A 27,894-nucleotide genomic window follows, 5' to 3' on the forward strand; every position below is an offset into this window, starting at 1 on the left:
GTGTGGATACATTGGTTCGCACTACATAAATAAAAAAACTGCCATAGACGATACCTAACGTTGTCTTTGATTTAGATGAAGGCAAACTGTATTTACAGCTCTTTAAATTGTTATCTTGGCCTGTTTTCATTGCCCCAGAATTTTTATTTTAACAAACAACGACATTATTGTTCTTGTAGAATTGCCTCCATCTACCACAGCATCCACTACGTCATCATCGACAGTAAGTTCGACCACAATGGAAGTCTTAAGTAAGACATTTCATAAATAATAAATTACAAATACGTAATAATACTCTTGAATGCTCCAGTCAGTAGGCTAAGCGATTAAGCATTAGTCTGTTATTTTTTTGTTTTTTTACTTTCTTATAGAGAATGTCCATTTTGTTGCAACATTACTTACAACATACTTCAGTGTCAGTTTTCCTCTTTCTAAACCCTGACTTAACTTACGTCATGGCAAGTATTATTTTTGCTTTAAACTCAAAAATGAAACTGGAACTGAACATGATTGAAATGCGTTGCATCTGCATCTAAACAAAATAGTTTTTTTTAAATGCATCATGTTTTTCTTTTCATGTCAAAATATCTGGCAGCTACTAATATGTCTTTTGTATAACAAAGTAATTACTCTTTTTCTCAGATGTTGTGCTGAATAACAACTTTATTGCTTTATTCTTAAGCCAGTTAGAACGTTAACTTTTTCTTCTACCTTTTTGTGACACTTGCTTTGTAGCGTTTGTGTATATTTTGGAAAATACAGAATGAAACTTTTCATCAAGTTTTTTTTATTATAAATTAATTTTTTGCGTTCTTTCGGTGACTGCAGTTTAGACTATTACAAGATGTTCAAATAATAACTAGCTTTTATTTCCGACTTTTGGTCAGTCAGCACGACTGACTTTACCAAGCCTGAAACAGCAGGTAAAACTACCTGTTTAACAGTAAAAAAAATAATTCATATATTATGGAAGTCAGAAATTGAATCAAGCGAAGTGAAATTCCATCGTTTATAAAGTGAGTTTCACTGTAGAAGTGAAGCCATGTTATAAACGAAAGTACAATCTTTGCAGCGTCTTGTCCAAATGGCTGGACAGAATGGATCAACAATGACCGTGACGTAGATGATGGTGATGACGAAACAATTCAATCAATCCAAGCGAATAACCCGGGACTACTTTGTGATCAACCAACAGACTTCCAAGCGAGGGATTCCAGGACTCTGGAATCTTACGATCCAAATCTCTTCAATGTATTTACCGGTGTGGATCTAGGACTGGAATGTTTAAGCTTCTCTACTCTCCAGTGCAAAGACTACGAAATTCGTTTCTGCTGCCCCCCAGGTAATTTACAATGTGAGCAGGGCCGGATTTAGCTGATGGGGGACCCGGGGCACTTTTAGATCGGGGGGACTGTGCAAAAAACTTTTTCTTGCCGACGGCGCGAAAAACCACCTCTACGTCTACAGTAGCATTAATATAGTACTGCACAGCATTTTGCAGAAACTTGAAAAGCTGAAAGAAAAAAAAAGAATAACACAAAATCACATTTTTTCCACGTCGGGGGGCCTTCAAAAGGGGGCCCCGGGGCACCTGCTCCCTCTGCCCTCCTAAATCCTGTCTGAATGTGAGCACCGTTTATTTTTCTATATTAACTTAGTTCAATAAAAATGAAATACTTATTGCTGAACGTTTTCGGTATTCAAGAAGCGTATGAAGAACGTGTTCAATACAACTACTGTTATATTGAATGCAACTATTGCAGTTTACTGTCATATTTACGCCATTTCTATGGTTAACTGCGGCTATTAGATATGTAGTACTTGCTTTGACGCAGGGTTTTGATTTTAATAAAAAAATTCTGACTAAGGGTGAAATCATTGAGGGAGAAAGAGGGAGTCACTTTTGCTAACTGTTAAAAACTAGGAAAACCAAAATAAACAAGTCGCAAATTACAAGTATGAAGTACTGGAGTGAAAACAAGTCAGTGGATTTCCGTAATAATTCAAGAGACAAAGAATCGTTCCGAATGTTCTTCGTGTTAGCTTCGCCTTAGAAAAAAAGAAGTTTGGTAAAATTCTGGATATTATTTGTAGCTTAACTCACCAAAAAATATTTTTGTTTTTCCAAGTGGTTTCTAGCACGACCTCAGCGGCCACAACGACCACGCACCAAACCTTCGCTTCAATTCTAGAAACAACAGGTGGGCTGCTAAATGCAATCAATTTAGGAATATTTAGAAACAATTTTTGCAATTAAAATTATTTTATCGCTATTATTGTATGGCGTTTATTGAATAATTGCTGATATTTAAATTTTGTAGACTAAAATTGCCTAATTTTCATGTAAAGTTAAATACTCATACTTGTGCTTCTGGTGTCGTCGGCTCCAGCTCGTGTCCGAGCATTGGTTTTGTCTTCAAATTGAATTTGAAACGTAGATGATTCTGGTGTGCCCCTCAATCAAATGAGTCAGGCTACGTCATTGGTTTGCACTGACGATGTGGCGCTATGCACATGCTATTACTATTATTATTAAAATATAACAGCATCATCTTTTGCTGCTGGAAATATCGGATTTAACTTTCGCCTAAACTTACCAAACACTTTTCATTACTGATATCATAACTTAAAAAAAAAATGAGCAAGGGTTAAGGTTATCTTATGGATGAATGAGCCAATGGGACTAGTCGGGTCAATATATGGCTTGACCTCAAAAAAATTCCTACAAAAGGTTTTCCAACGGTTTTTTGTAGTATTTATCATCAAGAATAATATATTAAAAATCTAGGAGAATCAGAGCACCCGAAAGTTGTCATTTTCAAGATGGCCGCCGAAATATATAATGACAATAATTCACTTAATATTAGGATTATTAGCAGTGGGCTATAAATGGGCAATTTTTTGTTTTGCTTTAGGAACAGCTTTTTGTATTCCATTTAGCCTATCTCAACATAAAATGACAAAATTTTTGGTCTGAGTTCCAAGAAAAAAGTGTGCAGGGCAAAAATTTAAAATGGCCGCCATTTCCCCCGAAAAATCACGTTTTTAGCCATAACTTGGTTATTTTGGGGGATTTTTGCCTGGTTGTGGTGTCTTACCCTATGTTTGTGGGATCAGGCAATCTGTTTAAGCAATAATAAGTAGGCTTTAGCTTTTACATGTATAGTTATAATATAGTTTGACAAAATTACCACTTTTTTAAACTTATTTCGTGGTTTTTATTTCGATAAAAACCACGAAATAAGTAATTAACTCTCTAATTCTGGCGTCTATCTTTAGGTTTTAGGTGGTAAGAAATTCATTAAAACAATTCACAATGAAATTTACTCATTAGTTTAATGGAAAGACTTATATGAAACAAAACCAATAGTGAAAGACTGACAGTATAAGAGTCACACACCACATATTAAGTTATTTACATTCAGTTGCTTAATAAGTGCTGATGATCATCTTCATCCAATAATGACTGATTGTAGGTATTGTCACAGGCATCAAGTTGGCACTGTCCACATGCTGAGGTAGGCTACAGGGTAGATTATTCCGCCTACAGCTACACCTGGCAGTGCTACAGGCAGTTGTGCAGTTGCAGTGGATAATCTTAAAGAGGGCATCTGGGGCCGTATTCATGTCCGACTCTGTTGATACAAACTGACTGCCTTCCAGTTTCCAACCCCACCTGCAAGTTTCCATATCACTCTCCTGTCCTGGCCACACCATTATTTGGTAGTAAACCCTTAGACAGTGAAATTTTGTTGATGACTCAGTAGGTGGTAGGCGTTCTGGTGTCACAAATGATTGGGAAGAGACTACTTTTTTTCTTAGTACTCTGTTGCGCAATGACGAGAAGGAATCCTATGACGTAGTGTTGAGTTTTTGGTGGAGTGTCTCCTATGGATTCACGAATTTCCCGAACTGCCTTGGTTGCATAGTCTGTGATAGCATTCGCAAGTTGAGGCTTATCAGGCTTCCGAAGCACTTTCCTTGTTTCAAACAGTGCTGGAGGGAACGGGCTCAGTTCATACTTCAAGATATCTTCGAGAGATAAGACCCCTAGTTGTGAAACAACTAGGAAACGTTAAAAAGCAAACCTTGGTCAATCGTTCTTTCAGGTGTCACCTTCACTAATGAGATGTTTCCAAATGTCTTGGCTTTATCCTTCCGCTTAAAAGATATTGAGAAAACAAACTGTCCAATCATTTTGTCCATAATGTTCCTTCCGACTGATTCGAATTCATGTACATTAACGTCATCCTCGGCCACAACACCATTCACAATATTCCTTAGGGTTTGATCCTGAGAAAAAGGTACATAACCATCCAGTGATGTCTTCAGCTTTTCAAGATCAGAACTGTCTCTCTGAACCCTAGCCTGTGTTGCTTCCTTGTGTTGTTCGCTTGTTGTGTAGAAGAGTTTATTGAATTCCTGCATGGCATAGTTGTACTCAGACGTGATTGGAGTCGACATTGTCCACAAGGATCGTTGTTTTTCTGCCATGCCGGTTCCACGCGTTAAACCTCCCGACGTCTTCAGTGACCTCATCAGGCTCCGTTCAATAACTAGGTCTGATCTGAGACCAGCCCAAAACTGATTCGAGCGACAGATAACATGGTACCCTTGTTGAAACCTTTGAGATAACTCTGGGTGTCGGTTCGGGAGTTGGTCCATTTCTTGGATGTAATAGAGAGCAGATTTCAGGTAATTGAAGTGCCCTGCAGCCGCGAATATTGGTAGACAGTCAGAAACTGCACGAAGGTGCATCTGCCAATTGCCTGTCCGCTTCGATTAGTGCTCGCGCTACCCCAACCATACACTGATAGCACAACCACAGTTGACTGCTCTTAGATCTTCCACGCAACTTAGTTTTCTCTTTTGTGACTCTTCATCATCCTCCTGCCTTGTTTTTAGGTAATGAAATCGGATGATTTCGGATGTTTTCTCTCTCATGGTGACAATGCCAAGAAGACCCTGACCTTCAGCTATTTGAATAGATTCACCGTATTGTTTCTGCAATTGGGTTTTCAGATATTGTGATCCATAAGAAAGGCAATCATCATTTGCTAAAACTCCTTTATTTTAGATTTAAGGTCTCATATCGTTAACTGTTCTTCATCATTCTGTTCAAGATGGGAACACATCTTTATAAATGCCTGGTCCTGTTCCTCGTCCTTCGGTCTCCCAGATTTTCGACGTTTTGCCTCAGGTACTCTGCCGTATTGCAAGGGTACGTTAAATCCATATATAAAATTAACATTACAAGAATGATGGCATCAACAGTCTGCAGCATGCTAATCGCCGCCGTAATATTCAACACGACCTTTTACGGCGAATGACCAATCGTCGGAACGTCTCTCACAACACTCTAATGTAATTTGTGCCAACAGAGTCGGACATGAATCGGCCCCAAATGCCCTCTTGAATATTATCCACTGCAACTGCACAACTGCCTGTAGCACTGCCAGGTGTAGCTGTAGGCGGAATAATCTACCCTGTACCTCAACATGTGGTTAGTGCCAACTTGATGCCTGTAACAATACCTACAATCAGTCATTACTGGATGAAGATGATGACCAGCACTTATTAAGCAACTGAATGTAAATAACTTAATATGTGGTGTGTGACTCTTATACTGTCAGTCTTTCACTATTGGTTTTGTTTCATACAAGTCTTTCCATTAAACTAATGAGTTAATTTCATTTTGAATTGTTTTAATGAATTCCTTACCACCTAAAACCTAAAGATAGACGCCAGAATTAGAGAATTAATTACTTATTTCGTGGTTTTTATCGAAATAAAAACCACGAAATAAGTTTAAAAAAGTGGTAATTTTGTCAAACTATATTATAAATCTACACGTGAAAGCTAAAGCCTACTTATTATTGCTTAACCAGATTGCCTGATCCCACAAACATAGTGTAAGACACCACAACCAGGCAAAAATCCCCCAAAATGACCAAGTTATGGCTAAAAACGTGATTTTTCGGGAAAAATGGCGGCCATTTTGAATTTTTGCCCTGCACACTTTTTTCTTGGAACTCAGACCAAAAATTTTGTCATTTTATGTTGAGATAGGCTAAATGGAATACAAAAAGCTGTTCCTAAAGCAAGACAAAAAATTGCCCAAGTCCACTGCTAATAATCCTAATATTATGTGAATTTTTTTGATTATACTGTTTTGGCGGCCATCTTGAAAATGACAACTTTCCGGTGCTCTGATTCTCCTAGATTTTTAATATATTATTCTTGATGATAAATACTACAAAAAACTGTTGAAAAACCTTTTGTAGGAATTTTTTTGAAGTTTAAACCATATATTTCATATATTGACCCGACTAGACAGCAAATCGTAATTTTACACAAGAAAATTTTTTAAAATAAAAAATGTTTGGTTTCTAAAGTTATACATTTTTTGTATGATATGTAAAGATTTTCAAAAATTAATAAATACTTTGGTAAGAAAATATCGTTTTTGGTTTTTCTTTTGGCCAGGATGCAATTTATCTTTACCCGGTAAGCCTGAGATTAACTGTGTTGTGTAACTATCTCCATGCGGACCACTGCAGCCTCAGGGCTAAAGAAGAGCCAGGTTTTAAAGTCCTGACCTGCTTTTGACTCTAACAATATTTACTACAAAACACAACAACAGTTGGGAGAAAAGTAGACGCTACAACACGCGAAGATCATTGACACGATCAGGAAATCTATTGAAAATCAAAATCACTTTTCCTCCACAAATACGAATAATTTCAACATTTGATCGATTCATTGATTTTATTGTTTACAGTAGCAGTTCTGTGCGGCCGTTTCATATGTTTAGTTTATAACTTTTAAGATTAATTCACAGTTTTATTGCTCACAGCCAGTGATGCACGCAGAGAGTGCACGCAGAGAGGGCATTGGTCTTTGCCTGCCGTTTTAAAAAAAGGTTTCAGTAATTTAACGAAGTAGAGTATACGGCATTTAATATGTTTTGAAAAGCATTGTCAAAGCAAATAAAAATATTGTTAAAACCAAGCAAATACTAAATCCCCATATCAATGCCCCCGTGCGTACATCACTGCCTACAACAGCCTATAAAGCTGCTTTATTAAGAGTGTTGATGGTTAGTGCGCGGAACACAAGCTAACTACATTACGATTATCACAAGCTAAGAACATTGAAAAGACTATAAAAATGATCGTAAATCAGGGATCTCTGAAGTATTATCAGGTCCCTGAAGGTATTCTGAGGTCCCTGCCGTAAATAAATACAGCAATGTTCTTGCTTGTGGAGCAATTCTAATAACACAATAGTAATAATAATGCTTATATTTATGCAACGCTGTATCCATCACGTGTATGCGTTGCTTTTAGCGCTTTACAAAGCAGACAGTGTCAGTGCAGCTTATTACAACATAATGAATGGGTTTATTACAACATAATATATTCCTCAGCGGCGGTGGACATTGATTCTTTTCCAACTCCAGCAGCAACCACAGCATCTTCCTCTGAACAACAGCAATCCACTACACCCTCAGGTGCTTACAATAGGCAGGTCGCTTGCAGGTTATTCAGAAACAAGATGATTCCGTTGTTTGTTTGTCGTATCCAGGCTTACACCCGGTGATTGAAGATTTAGAGTGGACGAGAAGGCAAGGAAGCCAATCTTCGTTGCCACCTTCAGGCATGCCTTTAAGTGTCTTACCAAAGACACAGCCACATGCTCTTGAGCGGTGTCAAAGCGGTGCCCTTTCGAACGTCGTTCCAGGGCTCTCACCACTCGGCTATGCAGCCGGCAAAGGTTCCGTTGTCGCCTGACTATGAAGAACGAAATCGTGTAAACAAGCAGCGCTGGTTCGACTCTCGGAGTGTGTCCTTGAGCAATACAATCAAGGACAGCTTTCCATTGAATGCCACACATTGGATGAAATAATTCCCCGGCAACAACACTTCAACAACAAACAAAAACATCACTCTGTCAAACACGGTGACAGAATCTGCGTCAGTGGTTCAAATCCTCTATTTGCATCTATGTGAAACTACAAGAGTCGCGCTTGCAAATAAACTCCGAAAATAAACATTTTTACAATCAACTGATGACAAAATCTTCCTGTTTTAAGTTGTAGGCTTGAATTTAGTAAATTAAATTTATGTTTACAACCGGCACTTAAGCTTAATATCTCGACCAAAAATAAACATCAGATAGGCAACACTTCGTAGTTTTCCCAGGAAAGACCATTGAGAGGTGACATAGGGTGTTTGCCTGGTGATGTCTATTTCTATTTTTGCATCATTAAAGTACCGGTAGCACCCACTGCTAAAGCGAGTATGCCTGAAATTAATCGTTGAATAGAAAGTTTTAGTCAGCAAATTAAACTTTACTTGATTTTTTGTTTCAGTTTTTAAGAAAGAAAAACAAACTTTTATTTCTTGCAATAATTCCTTTTAGCAAACTTCTGCCCCCCGAACAGCTGGACGCCATGGTATAATAATGACGTCAACATGGAAGATGGCGACGACGAAACACTGCAATCGCTGCAGGCTCGATATCCTGAGCTTATCTGCGACAATCCGACAACATTCGAAGCCAGAAGCGTCAGAACGCGAAGGCCTTTTGACGAAAGCGCGTTTAACGTCTTTGCAGGGGTAGACGTAGGTCTCGAGTGCTTGGCCTTCCCCTCCCTCCCATGTGAAGACCACGAGATCAGGTTTTGTTGCCCACGAGGTAAGATTGGAAAACAATAAAAAAATAATTGTGATTAAACTGACCATAAGAATCCCTAGAGCAGTGTTTCCCTAACTGTGGTTACACGAAAGTCTTCCAGGTGGTACTCGAGCTACTCGCTAAAGTTGACAAGAGTTAAGATCAAACAATAAATTTTACTAAAACTTTCAGATTACACAACATGCATTGTTGTGTCACATTTACTTTGTTTCGGTCGAGAGGAGGTTTAAACAATTATGATGTAACCGAGGCTCCCGGGTTTGATGACTATTACAATACCCTATTACGTTCTGATCTTGGTATTGGATCAAAATATGATGAGTTGTCGATCAGTTCTGATGAGTTGTCGATCAGTTCTGATGAGTTGTTGATCAGTTCTGATGAGTTGTCGATCAGTTCTGATGAGTTGTCGATCAGTTCTGATGAGTTGTCAATTAGTTCTGAATCAAGTAAACAATCTAAACTTTTAAAAATGATACAAACGTATAAATAATAACAAATATTTATTTATTTCATCAGTGCTTCCAAGTTCTACAACAATGTCACCATCAACAAGGATGCTGATTGGTGAAAATACCACAGGTTTGAAAACAAGTGATAATTTTTTTTTTCTTGTGATAAAAAATATGTTTGGAACAAGTTCAACTAACTCTATGGTAGAGCTTCATTAGAGAGTTTGTATTGTACCAAGGCATGCGACACCGAGTAACGTGATCAAATTTAAAATATTTACGATTATTTTAAATTTATAGGAAACTTAAACTACATTCAAACAAACTTCACACTGAACGTTTTCTTGAAAAAACTCGGAAACTCGACTAGAGCTGGGAATACCTGTATTTGAATTCTATACATAAACGTGCAGTTAAAATCACATTTTTTCATGTGCAACGTGTAAAAACAATGTTTCTATTAAGCAATTTGAGATCAGGCCCAGGGACAGGTCTGAGTATCAAACCAAAGACCTTGAACCCTTGAAAGCCCTGCACATAAAACGCAATAATCCCCTTTGAACGGACAATTGTATGCTTGTGGCTCGTCTTTCTTGCTCTGTGTATTTTACATAGTCGTACGGGTCAGGGGGCAAGTGGCAGCCACCCCTGTTGTCAAAAAACGCAGCATATTCGGGCAAAATGTACAAATATGAGAAAACTATGTTACATAAAAAGCATTCAACTGCCTCCTTGACCCGTTTATGAAACTGTCCAAATCAATATGTTAATTTGGGAAGGGAAATTACCTGAATCTGATTAATCCATCTACGAAACTGTTAAAGTTATTAATTTAAACACCAACAAAATTTAAAATTACTTGAATCTGATTAATCTTCCTATGAAACCGTCCAACACAGTATATTTAAGTTTTTGGCAGCCGATTGTAGCATCGAATAGACAGCGATAGACACGTGTTTCGCCCATGAGGCTGGGCTCATCAGTATCGCACCGTATTCTTGCCTGTATCACAAGTGGCAAGAATACGGTGCGATACTGATGAGCCCAGGCTCATGGGCGAAACACGTGTCTATCGCTGTCTATTCGATGCTACAATCGGCTGCCAAAAACTTAAACGTTTATTGGAGGTCTCAATGGCTAGCGTGGAAGCTACACCGTTCTGGTTAGCGAAGCGTTACTGCTGCTCGCTGTGCTAGTGAGTAATCAGCCTTGTGCTGATAGCCGGGAAGAACACCTTTCTTCACACAGTATATTTATTTAGGTACTGATTTTTTCAAGCTCATAATTGTACGGATAACTATTTAGATTTGTATATTGGGCAATTTCAGTAAAATTACGCAGATTTGGGAAAATTTTTGATCTGCCCCCACAAAATTTTTTAGTCTCGTACATGGTGTTTTAAAATTAGGTTTTCGCACCCTGTCTATCTGTATACAGTTCATACCACATCATGTAATTTGTTCAACGTCTTTTATTTTTTGGATTCTCGTGTACATTGTTAAGTGTTGAGCTAACCAGAAACATCGTGCAGTTTTTATCTTTTCCTGTTGATTAATTTAATATTTAAATATTGTATTTTGTTTAGTTGTAGATAAAATTATTGCATTTTATTCCTGAAGAGGGCGTCATGTGATGTCAAAAACGTTCGAAATTTGTTTGAATGTAGTTTTTGTTTTCTGTAAATGTTAAAATAAACGTAGATGTGTTAAAACTAAGTAAGTTGCTCGGTTTCGTAAACCCATAGTCAACTCTTTGATATTTGAAAGTTTTTGTTGCAATCCTATCGGAGTCCAGCAAAACATTTACATAATTTAAAACTATTATTGAAAGCTTATAGCACGGCCTACTAAAACACGGCCAAATATGTTGCTATTTGAGGAAATTTCTAAGAGTCTGAATTGTTACAATTATAGCTATGACAAACCTGTCATCTTCCCATTTCCAGAAGTAAGTGAAATAAGCAATATTTGTACCTAGACATATGTTTGGCTTGTTTAACCGGAGATTAGGTATGTATGTTAAGCACAACTTATGCAATAACAATGTAAAATATGTAAGATTTTCTAACTGCAACCTGGAGGTAGTATCGTTTGGTATGTCGCTTTTGGTGAAATTGCATGTTCCATTTAAAATATCAAGGATTTTTTGTGAATTCTATGTTGTAAGAGGTTCATTTGATGCGCTAATTTAAATTTTAGTTCGTTTTGTTTTCCACCAAGTTTAATTTTGCAAGTAAAATGTGGCTATTGGCAAAAAATCCTCCCATACAAAAAACCTAACGACTGTATGATGAGACTACCTCCAGGATGTAGTTGGAAATTCTTACATATTTTACATTATTATTGCATAAATTGTGCTTAACATACATATCTAATCTCTGGAAAAACAAGCCAAAAATATGTCTAGATGCAAATATTGCTCATTTTACTTAGGCCTACTTTTGGAAATGGAAAGATGATAGGTTTGATTGTAGGTTTGATAGCTATGATTGTAACAATTCAGACTCTTAGAAACTTCCTCAAATAGCAACATATTTGGCCGTGTTCTAGTAGGCCGTGCTTATAGTTTACTAAGCATGGTAGCCTACTAGTTTGATAAACAAGTTCTCGCCTATGCCATGACCATTTCTCGAAACCACTTGATGCAAGTTTCGTGTATTTTATTTTCAGTTGCATTTACTACAACATCGTCTGTGACTATGACGACACAAACGGAAGACCAAACAAGCCCAGAAGTAACAAGTATGAACTATTTACAGCATGTATAAATATTTGGGTGAAACCGCACGTTTATTTAACACAGGGATTCATAGAATACTATGAATACTATGAATCCCTGATTTAACATATGCTTTCTAGTAGTTGCAGGTACAAAAAAGTAGTTTTTTTGTTATTTATGTTATTCTTATGGCATTATTAGAGGTTATCTCCTTGCAGAAATAATAAGTTAAGACGCATAAATTTTTGAAGAAAACTGCTATTCAAATTTATTGTCACACCGACTACGAGTTCAGTGAGAAGTTTGCAGCTGGTTTCTTTTCCCGACGACTTTTTCCAAATTTATTTTAATGGAAGTGCTCGCAATTCGAAGTCCATTTTCCAGGTGTTCACCTGTCAGAACCGATCGATAGGGAGATTTCATAACCCAAATTTTAGAAAAAAATTGTTCGTACAAATACGTTGAGCCAAAAAGAGCTATTTTTGAAGTCATAAATTTTTTCAAATGTGGAAAGTCATCTTGGTTGAGATGTTTTCGGAAAAATCAAAAAATTCACGACTTCTTTCCGCAGTTCGTAAAATCGTTGCAACATGCAGCCCTTGCTTAACCAACGCACCTCGGAAAAATGAAGATCTTCATGTGTCGTGTTGAGATCATCCAGAAACTTTTGAAACTGACGATGGTTGAGCTCTCGTGCTCGAATGAAATTACTGCCTTAATAACCGCGGGCTCAAGACGTGTTTGAACTTCAAGGATTTTGCTCAAAGGTTTTGCTGGTGAATGATACAATGAAAATTTGCTATGTCATCATCGATTTTTCTCTCCCTCAGGGCAGACTTTAAGATCCTTATGATTATGAATCCAATGCCAGTTCCGGACATGGATCGAGCACTATCAGTTGCGATTCCGCATAAGCTGGACAAGTCCTGTTCGAACTTGTCAAAAGCATCAATTACTTCAGTAAAAATGTCAGCACCAGTTGTCGTGCCCTTCATTGACTGTAGAGACAGAAGCTCTTCCGTTTCGTTCAAACCTTTATCCACTCCTTTTACAAATATGGCCAACTGTGTCCTTCTGGTCCGTACTTTCATCGATCGCAAAACTCGATCCATGAAACAAAGTTCTTCACCTTATCCCTGAGAGTGTCACTAATATCACAAGCAAGATCATCGATAGTCTACTGCTCGCTACCGTCCACCGTGACAGACTTATTTTCTCGAACTCACTCTTCATTTTAGGGCACATTTCTTCTGCGACATAGATAAGACGCTGCTTCACAAAATTACCGTCAGAATACGGTTTCATAGTTCAGCTATTCTCTATGCAATTCTGTGCCTCTGATCTACTGACTTTCTAAATAAGTAGCCTAAATACAATCGGATGAGCGGTGGCCGGTGGGAGATTTCTAAAATGGTTAACAGAAGGTGAGAAATGCACAATAATTCACTCTGTAATGAATTGTTCGCACGTACCACACTAAACTAAATTATAAACACGTTTCGCGGGCCGCACACGCCACACAATTCAAAATTGGCACATCTTCGCGGGCCGCACAATTTTTTTTCGCGGGCAGCACGTTGCACACCCCTGATTTACAGTATCACTCAATTTTATGTTTGAATCGACAATAAAATCGTGTTTGTTTGTTTATTTTGGACAAGTATTGTGAGCTGGAGCAATCAGAGCATCGACAACACAAAACAAAAGCGCACCGCTACAATTCCAATATATCACGTGATCAAGCTATTGGTGGACCTAGAGGGCAATTGGTCACGTGATGCGATATATGAGAATTAAAGCAATTGTAATTTGTAGTTAATGGGTTAGTGCCACACAAGTTTGTTGTTTTCTAGATCGACTAATGTACCGAGTCAATTGCTTAACTTAAGCCATCATTTCCATGCAAAGTTACAAATCATAGGTAGCCTATTATCGTAGGTTATACAAGTTTGCCTTGACCAGCCTGTCAGGGAATGTTCTCAGCTAACTCAGCCATGCAGTCCGTCGCTACCATTTTATAGATGTCTAATAGTTTATTAGTAATATACAGTATTTGTACCATATCAACTTTCAGTGTGTATAACCACACAATTTGAACCGGGCTGTGGAGTCAAAGTCGTGGAGTAGGAGGGATTTTTGTGTCCGGAGTCGGGGTCGTTAACAGAAAGATCGACTCCGGCTTGATACAAAACTATAAACAATAAAGTTTTTATTTGCAATCTTTTTTCAAAGTATTGTTTCTTGTTCTCTGCATTGTGCTTTAATTTTTTTTCCCGGGAATAGAAGTGTTTGTTCTTGTCAGTTTTTGTAAAAACTGCCGTTTAAATTTCAATCACGATTCAAGAGAAATTAAATTTTAAAAAATTGAAAAAGGACAAAAATAAAAAAAATCTGGCAACACTGAAGTCAGAGTTGGCCAGTTATGAGCCGAGGAGTTGTATATTTTTCGGCGGACTCCACACAGACCTAACGTTAACGCTATCGCTTGTATTCAAGCCATGTGAATGATTGTGCTCAAATTAAAATTCACAAATTTAAGTTTTCTACATTTGTTTTAAACTCGTCCGAATCCACCATCACATCATTCATAACTACATAAAGTCGTAGCAGAAATAACAACATTTAAAAAAATCAAGAGCGATAGGTTTTCATGTAATCATTGTGTCCAACAGCTTCAGCAGAAGCTTCAACGTTAAGATCAACTGCTACGCCAACTGTTACGCCAACTGCTACGTCAACCGTTACGTCAACTGCTACGTCAACTGCTACGTCTCCTGCAACTGAACCACCAACAAGTGCGCAGACAACAAGTAGGCCAACCTTAAAACAAGTGTGGTCATAATTCAATATTTTCATTAAATTTTTCAAAAATTTTACATTGAAGTCAATGGAAAAGTTAAGGCTGGTCAACACAAAGCCCAAAAAGCGATAATTAAAGTTGACTTTGTTCTAGAAGCCACAACACTAGCAACATCTGCCAAGACTACAACATCTCCAACCGAAGCAACAACCGTAACCACTGGTGAGTTGATGCCATGACAAACTAAAAATACGGCCTTGTTTGTTTACATTTTGCAAACTACAGTAGAATTCGCTTATAGTTACTTTGGCTATAGTGACACTTCGCCTATAGTGACACCCGTTGCAAAGTCCCGTTTGCATACACAACAGTTGAGTAGAATTCGTCTACAGTGACACTTCGGTTATGGTGACACTTTTTCCGCGGTCCCTTCAGGTGTCACTATAGGCAAATTCTACTGTATTTATAACAGTCCGACTAAAATTTTTTGAAATATTGCATCTTATCTGCCTGGTGATGTTCAATGTCACTTGGGAACCGGTAATAAGAACAAAATTAATTTTTTATAAAATGTTATCTAAAACTGCTGGTGATAGTCTGCAAATACAAAGTGTTTTGGTGCAGTGTCTGCCATGCATACTTCTGTGCATAGTGTGCAAGCATAACCCACATACTATTAATAAATTCCAGAAATTTCAACAACTACAGCAACTTCCACTGTCACTCAGCCAGTTACAACCTCAACTGCAGGTACAGCAACAATTCATTCACATGAGACTGCACCATAGGCTACAATAGATAACTTAATCTGAGCTGGCCGATATGTTCAAAGAACACAATATTAACCTAAAAATTGATTCTGATTGCCGCATGATAACTTCTTTATGGAGAACTAAAACTAACCAATAAGAACACTTGCCCACAAAACAAAATAGGCAGCAAAACTTCCAAATAACAAATTGAGTCACTCAATCTTACATCTCATTTTTATCATGTTTTCATGTTTTGTCATAGTTTATCTGGCCCATTGGTTTGCATGTTTAATTGACTGATGGTTTGTAGAGACCAAGGTTTTTTTAATATCATTATTAAGCTAACAACTACTAACAATTCTACTTGAATTTTTTCGCAGGGCTTCCCTTCTTCTTTTACGAAGATTTAAACTTTTTGCCGTCATGCACGGTTTCACATGCAATTACGTCAATTTTCAGATGTGAGGAAATCTTTACGACTCCCACTGTCTACAACGGACCTCTAACATGCAGGTGAAGAAGTTTACTGGTACACAAAGCCCACAGTGTTTATTTTCACTTTCAAGAGTTTAAACTTGTTTAAATTTCAATCTTTTGAATAGTTTAATCTCCATCAGAAGCCAAATTCACTTTTGTATTTATTTTGTACTGAAAACCAAAGTAGCCTATGAGGTAAATTTTCGCTTTTAAAGTAAAATATTTGCTTTGACAAGACTTAGGCATTTCTCCAGGCTTCCGAATGTGTTCATAAAAACACGTGCAAGAAAGTTGTAAGCCGGCGCCTTCAGTGAAATGCAATTTTTAAATAGCAACATACTTGGCTAATGTGTCTTTCTTAAGTCTCTAAGGTTATTCTCTTTATATTGAAATATCGTTAGTAAAACTATTTTAATTAGCCTTTAAAATTTCTTTCGAAAAATTGTCCATCACCGTTTTGGAAATAAATAACAAACGTTAAAATAAAATCGTTTTATGCAAAGGAGCAATATTGAAAAGGTTATAGGATGTATAAGAAGCCAAGTAGACCAGTGTCTAAGTGGGGGAGGCCGAAATATTTTGGACACATTTGGATTTTCGTTATTCAACTCAAAGGTAAGTTGCACCAATGTATAAAGGTCCACCATGATTTTAAAAATGAAAGAACTTCAAGATCAGCGGCGCTGGTTCGATTCTCGGGGTGTGCGCTTGAGTAACGCATTTCAGGACAGCTCTCCATATAGCGGCACGTAGTGGATGGAATAGTTTACAGACAACAACAATCGGAATCTTCATTCTGTTAAACTCAGTGACCGAACCTGTGTCGGTGGTTCAAGGGATCTACTGTAAAATTCTGCAGAATTACCAGGATTGAGCTCTGAAAGAAGGTTTCTCAGTCCGAAGATAAAAATTCAGAAAATCAAAAATGAAGACTTCTTCATAAAGGAATTTTTTTTATCAGATTTTAATCTGCTTCATTGCATGTGCTTGACATATCGTTAGTAATTTTGGTATTAGCCTTAGTCATCTTCGTTTTTTAACTTACCCATTTTTTATACGACTCTGTCCAAAATGTTGCCGACGTTTTTGTGTAGCCTATAAAGATCTTAGGCTAATTTAGCAGGTCAAAATAGAAAAGGTCACGGTTTGGATTTGTTGGCAATTTCCCTCAGGTTGTTATTATTTTTAGGCCACCATCGCGTTGTTTCATGTAACAGTGGAAGGTTCGGCGTGAGATGCTTTGTTTTTGCATGATAGACATAAGTACTCAAATACTATTTTGTAGAAACTAGATATTTGGTGGCAGCCTTTTGTTAATAAAAATAATTTTGTTAATAATACTGTAACAATAATGTTTTTATATAGCGTTGTAGCCTATCCATGGTAAAATGCGTTGCTTCTCAGCGTTTTACAAAGCAGTCAGTGTAAATGCAGCCGTATGGAGGCGCAACTGAGTACATTAGTACTTGTCTTGCAGTAGCTTACTTGTTCATGGTGCTTGATGTTTTTACAGCAAATCTTAGCTCTCTTGGATAATCTGACTGCTCGTACTGATGACATCCATGAGACGAATATTCAGACGTTTTGTTACCACGCCGCTTTGAACTTTCCTTTTCCTCATCGTGTTGAAGCTCGCTTGGACGGGTGTGAAAATAATGCATTGGACTTGCTACTAAGCAAAACCATGGAAGTTTACAGCAAATACACTTGGGCCAGGAATAGAAACGACATCTGCAGGTGACAAAATTACAACTTTTGGTTCAATTGAAGATATTGTTATCAAGTGGCCTATCATTGCATGTGTCGCTCAAGTTGTGATAATCAAAACTGTGCATGTCGACACGATATAAGTGATTTTGAAAGGAACACTTTTCCACCTAAAGGATGTTTGCTACACAGACCTAAGTGAAAGCTATAAGTAAATTACCGTAGGCTACCTGCTTTTTCTCGTTTTTGAATGCAATTAGCTAAATTTGTGTGAAGGTTAAATAGGCCAAACAGTCAACAGGAAAATATAAGGCTTTTCAAAACGGCAGCTCACTCCACCTTGATCTGCAAATCGATCAGAGGTGTACAAGAACCGGATCTTAACTTACTGTTTTTCACCGGATCAGGATCTTGATTTTTCAAAAGAAACAGGATCCGGATCCTAAATTTTCATGACCTTTTTTAATTTTGTGCACAAAGATACGACGTGGTATCCTAAAGATGTAGTTGTATCCATCTTGAACTCTGAGCGTTGCAAGATAGAAAAAAAAATTAGAGTTGATTGGTGGCAAAGACTGTGAAACTGACATGAAGGCGATTCATAGCTCAAAGTGGTTCGGTTTGTTTTTATTTCTGACAATCGAGAAGTTAGCCTATAACGTGCATGCCGAAACAGGAGAGTCTGTTTAAAATGTGGCATGGTTGCAACATCTTATAGTAGGCTAAGTTTAAAATTTGGCAAAACTAAGAGAAACAAAAGAGCAAGTAGGCTACAATATTCAAAATTTATATAAAAAAACAGACAAAATTGAAAAGTAGACAAAAACTAGCCTACTTTTTATCTGACTGGGTTTACATTGACAAGTCACTGTCATATTTTCGTTTAGCCTACTTACACTTGTCTTTTTTATTTTAGAGCTTTCCAAAAATTTAAACAATGGTTTGTGGAAACAGCATCAGAAAAGTGTGACTTTTCTGGTTTGACGTCATATGGGTACGATGCCAACGCGGCGAGGTATCTCTCTGCTCTCACACGTGTAGTTATGAACACACTTGATAATCTGGATTTGTCAGCGTGTTGAAAACGAAGAAAGACTCAGACGAACACTTCAAGTTCAAATGACGAAGACATGGCTTATGTCTGCAGCTGAATCTTTCTAAAGCTTAAACTAATTGTTGGAACATGAAGAGACTGCACGGCTATCTATAATAAGGCTTGGCCTATGTCAGATCTTATTCTATGGCATTTGCACCAAATCACCACGAATAGGAATATTAGCATTATGCATGGTGCGAAATTTTGTAAGTAGGCCTAGGCTAGTCTACACTCTACAGGAGTAAAGTTGTTGCATTTTTTTATCCCACTCTCTGAGTCATTGTTGGAGATCTGTCATGTGTTTGACGTCGCTTGTTCGGCTTCGTTTCCCAAAAGTTCTGTGCGTCCAGTTAAAGAACGCGCGCAAGTTCAAAAACTTTTTTGTGCACCTTTCAAAAATTGTAACATGCAAAAGAACAAGAATTTATATGACTGAAAACTTAGTCGTTTTATCATCGTTTTCAATGTCCCTCTAAAATATGCCGAACTTTCTTTTGGCAATTAGAATAATATGGACCTGCATTTGTTAATCTTTGTATCATTGATCTTCTGTGGTATTTTCTTTTGTGAACCAGCACAAGTTTTGCATTTATTTATAACTTACGTAAATACAAGCAAACGTGAATTTTGACACGCGTTTAAATCAAAAGCATTGATTCTCAAATCATGGCCTGATAGATTCAATTTCGGCAGAGGAACCTTTGATTGTAACTTTAAGGGAACAGTGAACAAAGTTAGATTACTTATTGGCCACGAGAAACATTTTAGAAAATTAAGAAAGTTTTGGTCCACGGCAAAAAAGCGCTGTAGAAACAGTGATTAAAATATAGCCTACGTGACTAAAGTAGAATAGAGAGCCCTATATTGCTTCAACTAATGTAAAAAAAGGACTGGGTTAACGTTTAAGAATGTAATTTTTTTAAAGCTTTTAAAAATCATTGTGTGAAAGGCCAAACTTACAAAACGGCTGCAAAATTGTGCTTGCAAAAGTAATGCCGCATCGGGCGTCTCAAACAATAGGCCTTTTGTGTTCGATCTAATTTTGAGATTTTCAGTATCAATTCTTCTTTTGTTAGTTATTATGGCCTTTAATTCTCACGATATTTTAGTAAGTAATTTCAAACTTGTAACTGTGTTTCTTTTGTTAAAAGTTTTGACCAAAAGTGGCACAAACAGTAAATCTATTTTTAAAATCGGTAAACAGGGAAAATTCACTTGATATATTACGTAAGGGACCTTTCAAATATTACGTAACGCTATCGAGGGGGAGGGGGGTTTATGAAAAGCGTTATGTTAGCGTCACATCGGGGGGAGGGGGTTCAAGCAAAACGTTACGTAACGCTTACGAGTACGGTAGTTTATTTGTGCTGGCTGGTATCGTCGTTTGGATACTAAATTAAGCTGAAATCATATCCAACAAAATCTCTATCAAGTATCAACTACGAATACGATACTGTAATTCCCATAATTCCATATTTAATAGGTTCTAAGTCAGGGACGGGCAACATACGGCCCGCGACGGGATTTTGAGCAGCCCGCAGACAGTCTTTACATAAATGTGGCCCGCGGCCACACTCTGCCGCAATCCACCACTACTTGCTTACTACGTCAAATAATAGTGACTGTTGGTTATTTTTTAGTTTTTTGATTAATTGTTTTCGGTTTTTAGTCAAGTGACAAACAATGTTATGTTCTGTCATAAACCGGCCTTCCATTCTTTTTCTTTGTCTCTTGTAAGAATCTCCTTCAGACTCAAGCCGGAAAAATAGATCAAAGTGAAATTTGACTGATTAGTGTAATAATTAAACCGGCAACGTATACAAATAATAGTGATTGTTGGTTAAACTTTAGTTCTTCGTATTTTTAGTTTCTTTGTTTTCAGTTAGAATTAGATTTAGAATTTACACAAATATTTTCCTATGGATTTTGCCAAGAAACGTAAAGTTGAAAAGGAGTGTCGCAAATTTAACAAATATGCTCAAGCGCTTTTTCACACAAGTCGGCAAGAAAGCAGTAGGCTACCGTATGTTTGCTTTGCAATGAAAGTGACAACTTTGATCGACCACAGATGTCTCATTGACTTCAGCAGCTATTGAAGTACATTATGTTAATTGTTAATAAAAAGACTGTTTTTGGTCTTTATGCTTTAAACTTAAAGGTGCACTGCATCGAAAATACATGGCTTTTGTATTTGTAGATCTTTCTGAAATAAAACGTTTTTCAACAATTTTTTTATTTTTTGTGTTACCATTAATTAAAAAACCTTTTTTGATTTGAATGATTCTGATTAGTCAAAATTTTTGATGACGTGATTGGCTGGCAACGCCGCATCCAAGGTCTATTGTTTTGCGTGCTAAGGAACAAATAGCGTAGGCTACAGAAACAGCGAACAATTTTGTGCTAAGGGAGTTTTTAACTTTTTACGCCCTTAAAATGGTGGCTTCTTGTATGGCTCCCGGTTGTACTAACCGGGGAATCGTCAAAGGGGTATCCTTTCATCGTTTAACGACAAGCTGAAGAAATGAATCTCGGCTATGAAACTCAAAAACCCACCTGTAAACAAGCACTGCCGTGCAGTGTTGCCAGAATTTTTTTTAAAAAAGAGCCCAAAAATGCGCCAAAGCAATCTAAAAGTAGCCCAATTTGACGTCGCGACGTCGACAGCCGAAGGCGTGAGTTTTCTAGGGGCGTCTGCGGGCATGCCCCCCAAGGGGCATGGCAAAAGGAACATCTTTGTTCACTGTAGCGGACGTCGAATCATCTGAACTTCTTCTGAAGTATCTAGCTGTAACTGTTAAAGCAACATGCCGAGTACAAGCATAGTAGGCTAGTGGGGATGATCTGAATATGATAGGGGAAGGTCTTGACCTACGAGCCACTTTTTAGATTTTTTGCGTTAACTTTTTTTTTGCTGAAGGTAAAACGCTCAAATTTTTAAAGCATTTAGCATAACTATTGGGGCAGATCATGGGCAAGTTTCAGATCAATATCTTTAATAGCGTAACTGTTATAAACATTTTCCTGAAAGTTTTCAAAGTGGCTCAAGGGTGCTGCTGGTAATGACCCATGAACCACCGAAATTAACCCATAAGCCACTGCAATTAAACCAACCAATTTTGTTTGATTTCTGTTATAAAATGTACTTTAAACGCAAAAAAACACAAGCATACAAAAAGTAGGCTACAAAGGTACTATTAATGGACCAACTAAACAATCCCCCCAGTGAAATCCGTAGTTTTTTTCGCCCCTCCTAGCATTACTCAAAATAAGGGTGGGGGAGGGAAATAGTTCGGCTGGGCACAAGTGGGGGGAAAATTTCAGCAGACCATTTTCCCTCTCCCACCCCATTTGAGACTTTGCTAGGAAGGAAGGAAAATCTACAAATTTTGATGGGAGGGAGAGCGTTTTCAGTTGATCCTGATTAATAAAATACATTAGATGCTGCTAAAGAAATTGTCCTCAGTTTATGCATTTAACACAAAACCTATTCAATGTTGTAGCAGGTTCAAACTACAGAGAAATGTTTGATCCCTTGTGTCCGTTTAGTGGAGCCACAAGGATTTGGTGGAGGAAGCAACAATACGACATCACATATTTGCACAGTGTAAATGTCTTCAACAACAGGTTCAACAAAATCATTTCCCTTCGAATTCCTTCTCAAAAATGACACCTTTACATAAACCTCATCATTTTTTTCTTTTGTGATCTTTCCAATATAATGCACGTCTCGCTTCTCACAAAACTTAAAAACCACAAAGTCCCCAATGCTAACCGTAGTTTCATCTTTCGAATCATTGATCGTGTCGTCCCCCTCACTTTCATCCGAAGTGTTGTCATTAAGATGCAGAACAGTTGCATTTTCAGCTTCACTTTCCACATCTTCTGACAGCACTTTAAAAAAATGTTCTCTTTTTTTCTTTGTCCCAACTGAGCAGATTTTCTTGCAGCAACCTGGAGGCTTACATCTTCAGCAGCATTGGGTGTGGTAGCATTTTATGCTGCTTTAGCCGGTGAGTCAGTGATGACTGCTGATTTTACTCGCTTAGACTTACGGTTTGTCACTTTTTTCTCAGTTGAGCATGTGGAAATGGCCTCACCTGTCCTGGTGTTAGGCCTACCTTGTTTGTGCTTCTTTCAAATACCTTGATACCTTCGGTCAACTTTGTTATCTCTTGCTGCTGCACGTATTGCTTTCTTATTCTGGAGAATATCTTGGCTGTGCCATTGACATTTCAAGGCCAGTGAAGTCTCCCCATTTTTTGCTTAACTTTGGTCTAGAACTAGGTGACATGTTTTGATTTTTATACTAATAACATATAAGTAAGCTATAAATATAAATTAAAAAGTGATTAAAAAATTGTTAGTCATTGTGCAACATTTTGAAAATAGGCCTACAGCTTTGGTCTGTTGGCTTAACTACAGGAACAGACTAGTACTATTGTAGTAGTAGGTGAGTAGGCTAGCCTACCAAGCTAAATTACACTTAAGACTTACAACATATTACACCTATACAGTCTTACATACTATAAAATAAATGGCATCACCCATGAACCATGGCTCAAGAGTCATGCACCTAGGTGGCTCATGGGTCAAGACCAGCCTGATTGGCATGCTTTACATCAGAACTAAAAAATTAAAGCAAGTTATTAGCCACAATCTGATTAAGATTCAGCACTAATGCCTACCATTGCATATCCGAAATACAGCTTCCTGCACTGAGCTAAACCTTAAGTACACCAGAACTAAAAATCAATGGCACCAAAAATTTACTCTCGAAGGCTCAAAACAGAACTTTCTTTACAACTGGAAAACGCCTTTCAGCTCTAACCCAGAATTTTCCATGGAACCTTCTGAGACATTAACACGTTCAGAAATAGTACACGTTGGCGCTAGAGTGCAACAGATTTTTTTTGAAGGGGGTGGCTCATGGGTAAACCCGGTTCATAGGTCAAGACCTTCCCCTACCTTAGTTTTCTGCTAGTATGAGTTTATTGCAAAGTAAAAACAAACTTCCTGATCAAAAACTTTGCAGCCAAATAATGCTTTGATAACAAACAGAATACAATGAACTGAATCGAAATCACTAAACTACAACCATAACTGAACTGACACTGTGACTTTCAAGAAAAGACTGAAATTAAGACACCACCCTATGACTGAGCAAAACCCAGACTGATTTTAGTTTAATGCTGTCACCAAACTTTTTCCTCTGAGGGCCGGATTGCTGCGAGATTAAGAGCTGCGGGCCGGATGTAATGTGCGAAAAGATATACGACTATTTAAAATCTCCATTGACTTGAATTGAGCACAATAAATAACAAAGTCAGCGGTGGAATAGCAAAGTTGTGATGAAAATTGAAAGGTTGCTGGAAAAGTTATCCCCTGCTGTGATACACTAGAGAGCATCGTTCTCTTGAAAAAACATTACATTTTTCCAAATTTGGCCTAGGCTGTTCCCATTTGTGGTGGCCTAACGATAAAAACAGAACACGTCACTCTTTTACAAAAAGATTGGTAACTTTTTTCCTTAACATTTGTAGTGCAGCTGTAATTTCCGCAGCATGTGGGGGGCCAGATGAAATGGGTTCGCGGACGGTTCTGGCCCGCGGGCCATAGCTTGGTGACCCCTGTGCTAGACGGTTGATTTAAACAAAGGAAACTCAGTGTGATTAGAATGCTTCAAACAATGCAGCATGCGGCAGATGTAGGCTACAGCGCTGAAAAAATGTAAAACTACGTAGATGTGGATCAAACTACCGATTGCAAGAGAACGCACAATTACTGTTATAGTGTTTCAAATTACTAACAAACGCAGATTTCACAACGGCAATATGACGCAAGGACACTCAAGAAAAGCAGCAGGCGTTAGGTTACTTTTGGTCAGCACGTTACAGCAATGATAGCGTAACAATGCATCAATTGTTACGATTTGATATAATTTATCGTTCCACATTTCACACCGATACCGACGAATAAATGCAAATAGAAAGCCAAAAAGCGCGGTCTCGCGCCAAATTAAAGTTTGAAAGTAGCCCAAAAAAGCGCAAGTCGCAAACCAACATTTTTTAGCGCCAAGCCCAACTAAAAGTAGCCCAATTGCAGATAAATCGCCCAATCTGACAACACTGCTGCCGTGTGCGCAGCAATCATTTTCTGGCCAACGATTACCAACGTGATCTACAGGCAGAGCTACAAGGCACCAAGTCCAGACACCTGCTCATCCCTGAAGCTGTTCCTTCTGTCTTTGATTTTTCAAGATATGTGAAAGCCACTGTCAATGCAGTAGCCTACCCACAAAACTCGATCGACCTAGGTACAGGTCTGTGAGTACGATCGGGCGTTTGGATCGAATAGCAAAGCGAGAAAACAACAAGACTTTGAAACAGTTTTGGTTTTGGCTAACACAGAGTCATTCTCCTGGCAACATTCGCTTTCGATTATTGTCGGCATGATGGCACAATTACCACACATAGGCCTACACCAATGCAAATTTTCCATCCGCTTGCTGTAGGCTACTAAACGTTTTCAGTAGGTACATAAAACGTTTTAATTCCAAAAAAAGAATATAGCTAAAATTTCATGTCTCAAACGTAAGCTTCAGGTGCATACAAACCAGATATTTTATCAGCACGTGTTTCTACGTCATAATTTTGATATAAACTGGCAAAACGGGCTTTCTAATGGAAAAGCGTCACGTGGGGGAGGGGGTTGACAAAAACGTTACGTTGGCGTCACATGGGGGAGGGGGGGGGTCAAAAATTCGGAAAAACAGCGTTACGTAATATTTGAACGCTCCCTAACCCACAAACCGCGATAGCAACGACACGCAAACAGCATCAGAACTCTCACTCTCTCATGCTGGGTTCAAGAACAACAAACAAAAAGAAAGAAATTCGTGAGTGTTTAATTTGAAATTTCTTACCAAACCCACAAAAAAAAACTCTTAAGTGCAACTTTCTAGGTGGGATCGTTTGTTTGCCACGTGACGTCATTCATAACAAGCAGGCCTTTCAATTTTATCGATTCATTTTACACAAAAAGAAAAGAAATTTTGCAAGTTTTGAAAAGATAGCCCACGCCAAAACAAAATCGTAAACCAGGTTTTATTGCAATTCAAACATAATTTCAAAGCAAGTAAAATAGTTATTAAACAATTATCGAGTATGATGAAAGACGTCGGAACAATCCCCATCTCGCGTCAATTGTGATGAATAGTGAGCACGTGGGTTGAGACGAAGTTGTTGACATAAGAAACGACGCTAGTGAACTTGAAAACCTTTCAGCAAATCCATCAAACGGAAGCGGTTTAAAAGTTTCATTGGCCCTGCTACATCGCGCTGGCAGAAAGTAACTGGATGGCAAACTTGAACTGTTTTACATTGATTAAACGCCTGCAGACGTATTGGTGGGCCCAAGGGCCCATATTGGTGAATTCAAGATTCTCAAACAAATTAAATTTGTCGGTAAGGCTATCGGTCGAACGCTACGAAGTTCGGTAGTTCTTCTTCCGCAATTGTGATATAATAATGATTTATTGAGGACGGCAACTTGGAGAACAAAATATTAGTTAAAAGGTTGGAAAGAATCGGAGCTGCGGAGCCTGAACCAAGCATTTTGGAGCTGAAGCTTTTTCTGCTTGCTTCGAAATCGGAACTGGACTCACAAAAATGTGACAGCTTCGGCTGAGAAACTCATGAAACATGGTTGTGTCAAAAATATTCAATCTATTCCATTAACTGTTTATGGGTTCAAGAAATCTGCTGAATCCGGTTCTGTTTTACAGAATTATTATTTTTACAAACCAACAAGATAAAACTTGTTGCAATAATTTTCAGAGCAACATAATCATTTTATCAGATGCAACCAGTCGTGTTGTCAGGGGGTGGTACTGTTGGACCAGGGATGATTTTAGAGGCCTGTAACTTTTCTAAAAGGTCCGGGAACGGTTTCTTACTAAAGAAAGAAACTAATCGACATTATTTAGATATTGTGCGTTTTTCTTAAAAATATCTTGATGTGGGGCCCGAGAACTTCATTGGTACCGGGCCCAAATTATTCTCTCAACGGCCCTAGAGTCTAGACACAGATCTCTTTTATGGCGGCTCGCAGCCATGGGAGGAATCCGTTTACTGGCGGTAAACTTAAGGTTCAAATCAGTCCTACTGGCAACACGTCAGAGTTATTGCGAAGTGAAAAAATAACAATTGTATTTACTTTTGTGTTGTTCGGCTGGGTTCCGAAATGTATTCGCCAGAATAATTTCAAAACAACCGTCGTATGTTTTGATGAAAACTCCCAACCCGTTTGTTAAATCATAATGACTAGGGCAAGTTTTTGTTGCACTAAAAACATGAGAAAGTTGCACTTAATTTTAACAAAAGTTGCAGTAAAAAGTTGCATTTATTTATTTACCTTTTTACCATTCATTTACTTCGAAAGACTAGACACAACCTGTTTCCGTTTATGCGGGCTTGGCCAAAAGCCAAGTCATACTTCCACTTCTAATTTAGTTCGGGCGCTGTCGTGCTTGGCTGAGGTTGTTGAACTTCTAGCTTGCAAGCAAACTGTTGCGTCATAGATAACATTGAGATGCAGCTAATCCATCACATAGCTTTTGTTGTGCAAATCAAAGAGAATAGAACCATACTGTACTAGAAACAGTTTTATAGCATGTTTTTTAAATCACTCTTTTACATTTTGCTCAATACTTGATAAAAGTTGCAGTAAAAAGTTGCATGAAAAATAGAAAAAAGTTGCAATATAAAATTCCTACAAACAGCTTAAAACATCATACTACATAAATTCTGAGTATTTAGGAAGCTGCCGGAAGCTGTAAAAAAAAGTTGCAAAAGTTGCAAAAACTTGCCCTAATAATGACACACGACGGATTGAAGGAAGCGGACCAGGCATGCGAGGCGCTATTTTAGAAGTTTGGAAATCAAATATGGGTTAACAGAAAATTAATATGTTGCACACTTTTATGTGTCAGGTGTGTTGCTTATCGATGTAAATTTAATGAAAAAAATCGGAAAATTTTACAGTTCATAAAAACCCAGCATTCAGAGCGGGTGAATGCAATAAGAGAAAGTCTAAAAAGCATGAAATCTCATGAAATTATTTCACTGAAATTGTAAACATGAAGCTGCGCCTTTCTGATACGATGGTTATTATGCCTATGTTTTATGTCTTTGT

The 27,894-nt window shown here is 37.9% G+C and overlaps 2 protein-coding genes across 2 annotated transcripts; both read left to right on the forward strand.

The window, feature by feature from the left end:
* The first annotated feature begins 238 nt into the window (after positions 1-238).
* On the forward strand, positions 239-9,678 carry LOC145764443 (uncharacterized). The gene is made up of 7 exons (XM_082576057.1): positions 239-251; positions 1,073-1,342; positions 2,130-2,201; positions 7,430-7,513; positions 8,425-8,700; positions 9,220-9,282; positions 9,632-9,678. The coding sequence occupies exons 1-7, from the start codon at positions 239-241 to the stop codon at positions 9,676-9,678; spliced, it is 825 nt and encodes a 274-aa protein (XP_082432183.1).
* Positions 9,679-11,836: 2,158 nt separating this feature from the next.
* On the forward strand, positions 11,837-19,333 carry LOC145765502 (uncharacterized). The gene is made up of 8 exons (XM_082577332.1): positions 11,837-11,893; positions 14,543-14,680; positions 14,824-14,892; positions 15,361-15,420; positions 15,803-15,935; positions 16,403-16,514; positions 17,413-17,636; positions 18,523-19,333. Exons 1-8 carry the CDS (start codon positions 11,851-11,853, stop codon positions 18,686-18,688), a joined length of 945 nt encoding a protein of 314 aa, XP_082433458.1. The 5' UTR covers positions 11,837-11,850; the 3' UTR covers positions 18,689-19,333.
* Positions 19,334-27,894: the final 8,561 nt, after the last annotated feature.

This window comes from Aplidium turbinatum, chromosome 2, assembly GCF_918807975.1.
Source record: "Aplidium turbinatum chromosome 2, kaAplTurb1.1, whole genome shotgun sequence".
Classification (NCBI taxonomy): domain Eukaryota; kingdom Metazoa; phylum Chordata; class Ascidiacea; order Aplousobranchia; family Polyclinidae; genus Aplidium; species Aplidium turbinatum.

What these genes read in the sequence shown, in the direction of transcription:
- LOC145764443 (XM_082576057.1), top strand. An exon ending in TTCAATTCTAGAAACAACAG is followed by an intron (nt 2,202 to 7,429) that starts GTGGGCTGCTAA and finishes TATATTCCTCAG; the next exon opens with CGGCGGTGGACATTGATTCT. An exon ending in CAGGTTTTGTTGCCCACGAG is followed by an intron (nt 8,701 to 9,219) that starts GTAAGATTGGAA and finishes TTATTTCATCAG; the next exon opens with TGCTTCCAAGTTCTACAACA.
- LOC145765502 (XM_082577332.1), top strand. Translation starts at nt 11,851, where the DNA reads ATGACGACACAAACGGAAGACCAAACAAGCCCAGAAGTAACAA. An exon ending in AACAAGTGCGCAGACAACAA is followed by an intron (nt 14,681 to 14,823) that starts GTAGGCCAACCT and finishes ACTTTGTTCTAG; the next exon opens with AAGCCACAACACTAGCAACA. An exon ending in AGTTACAACCTCAACTGCAG is followed by an intron (nt 15,421 to 15,802) that starts GTACAGCAACAA and finishes ATTTTTTCGCAG; the next exon opens with GGCTTCCCTTCTTCTTTTAC.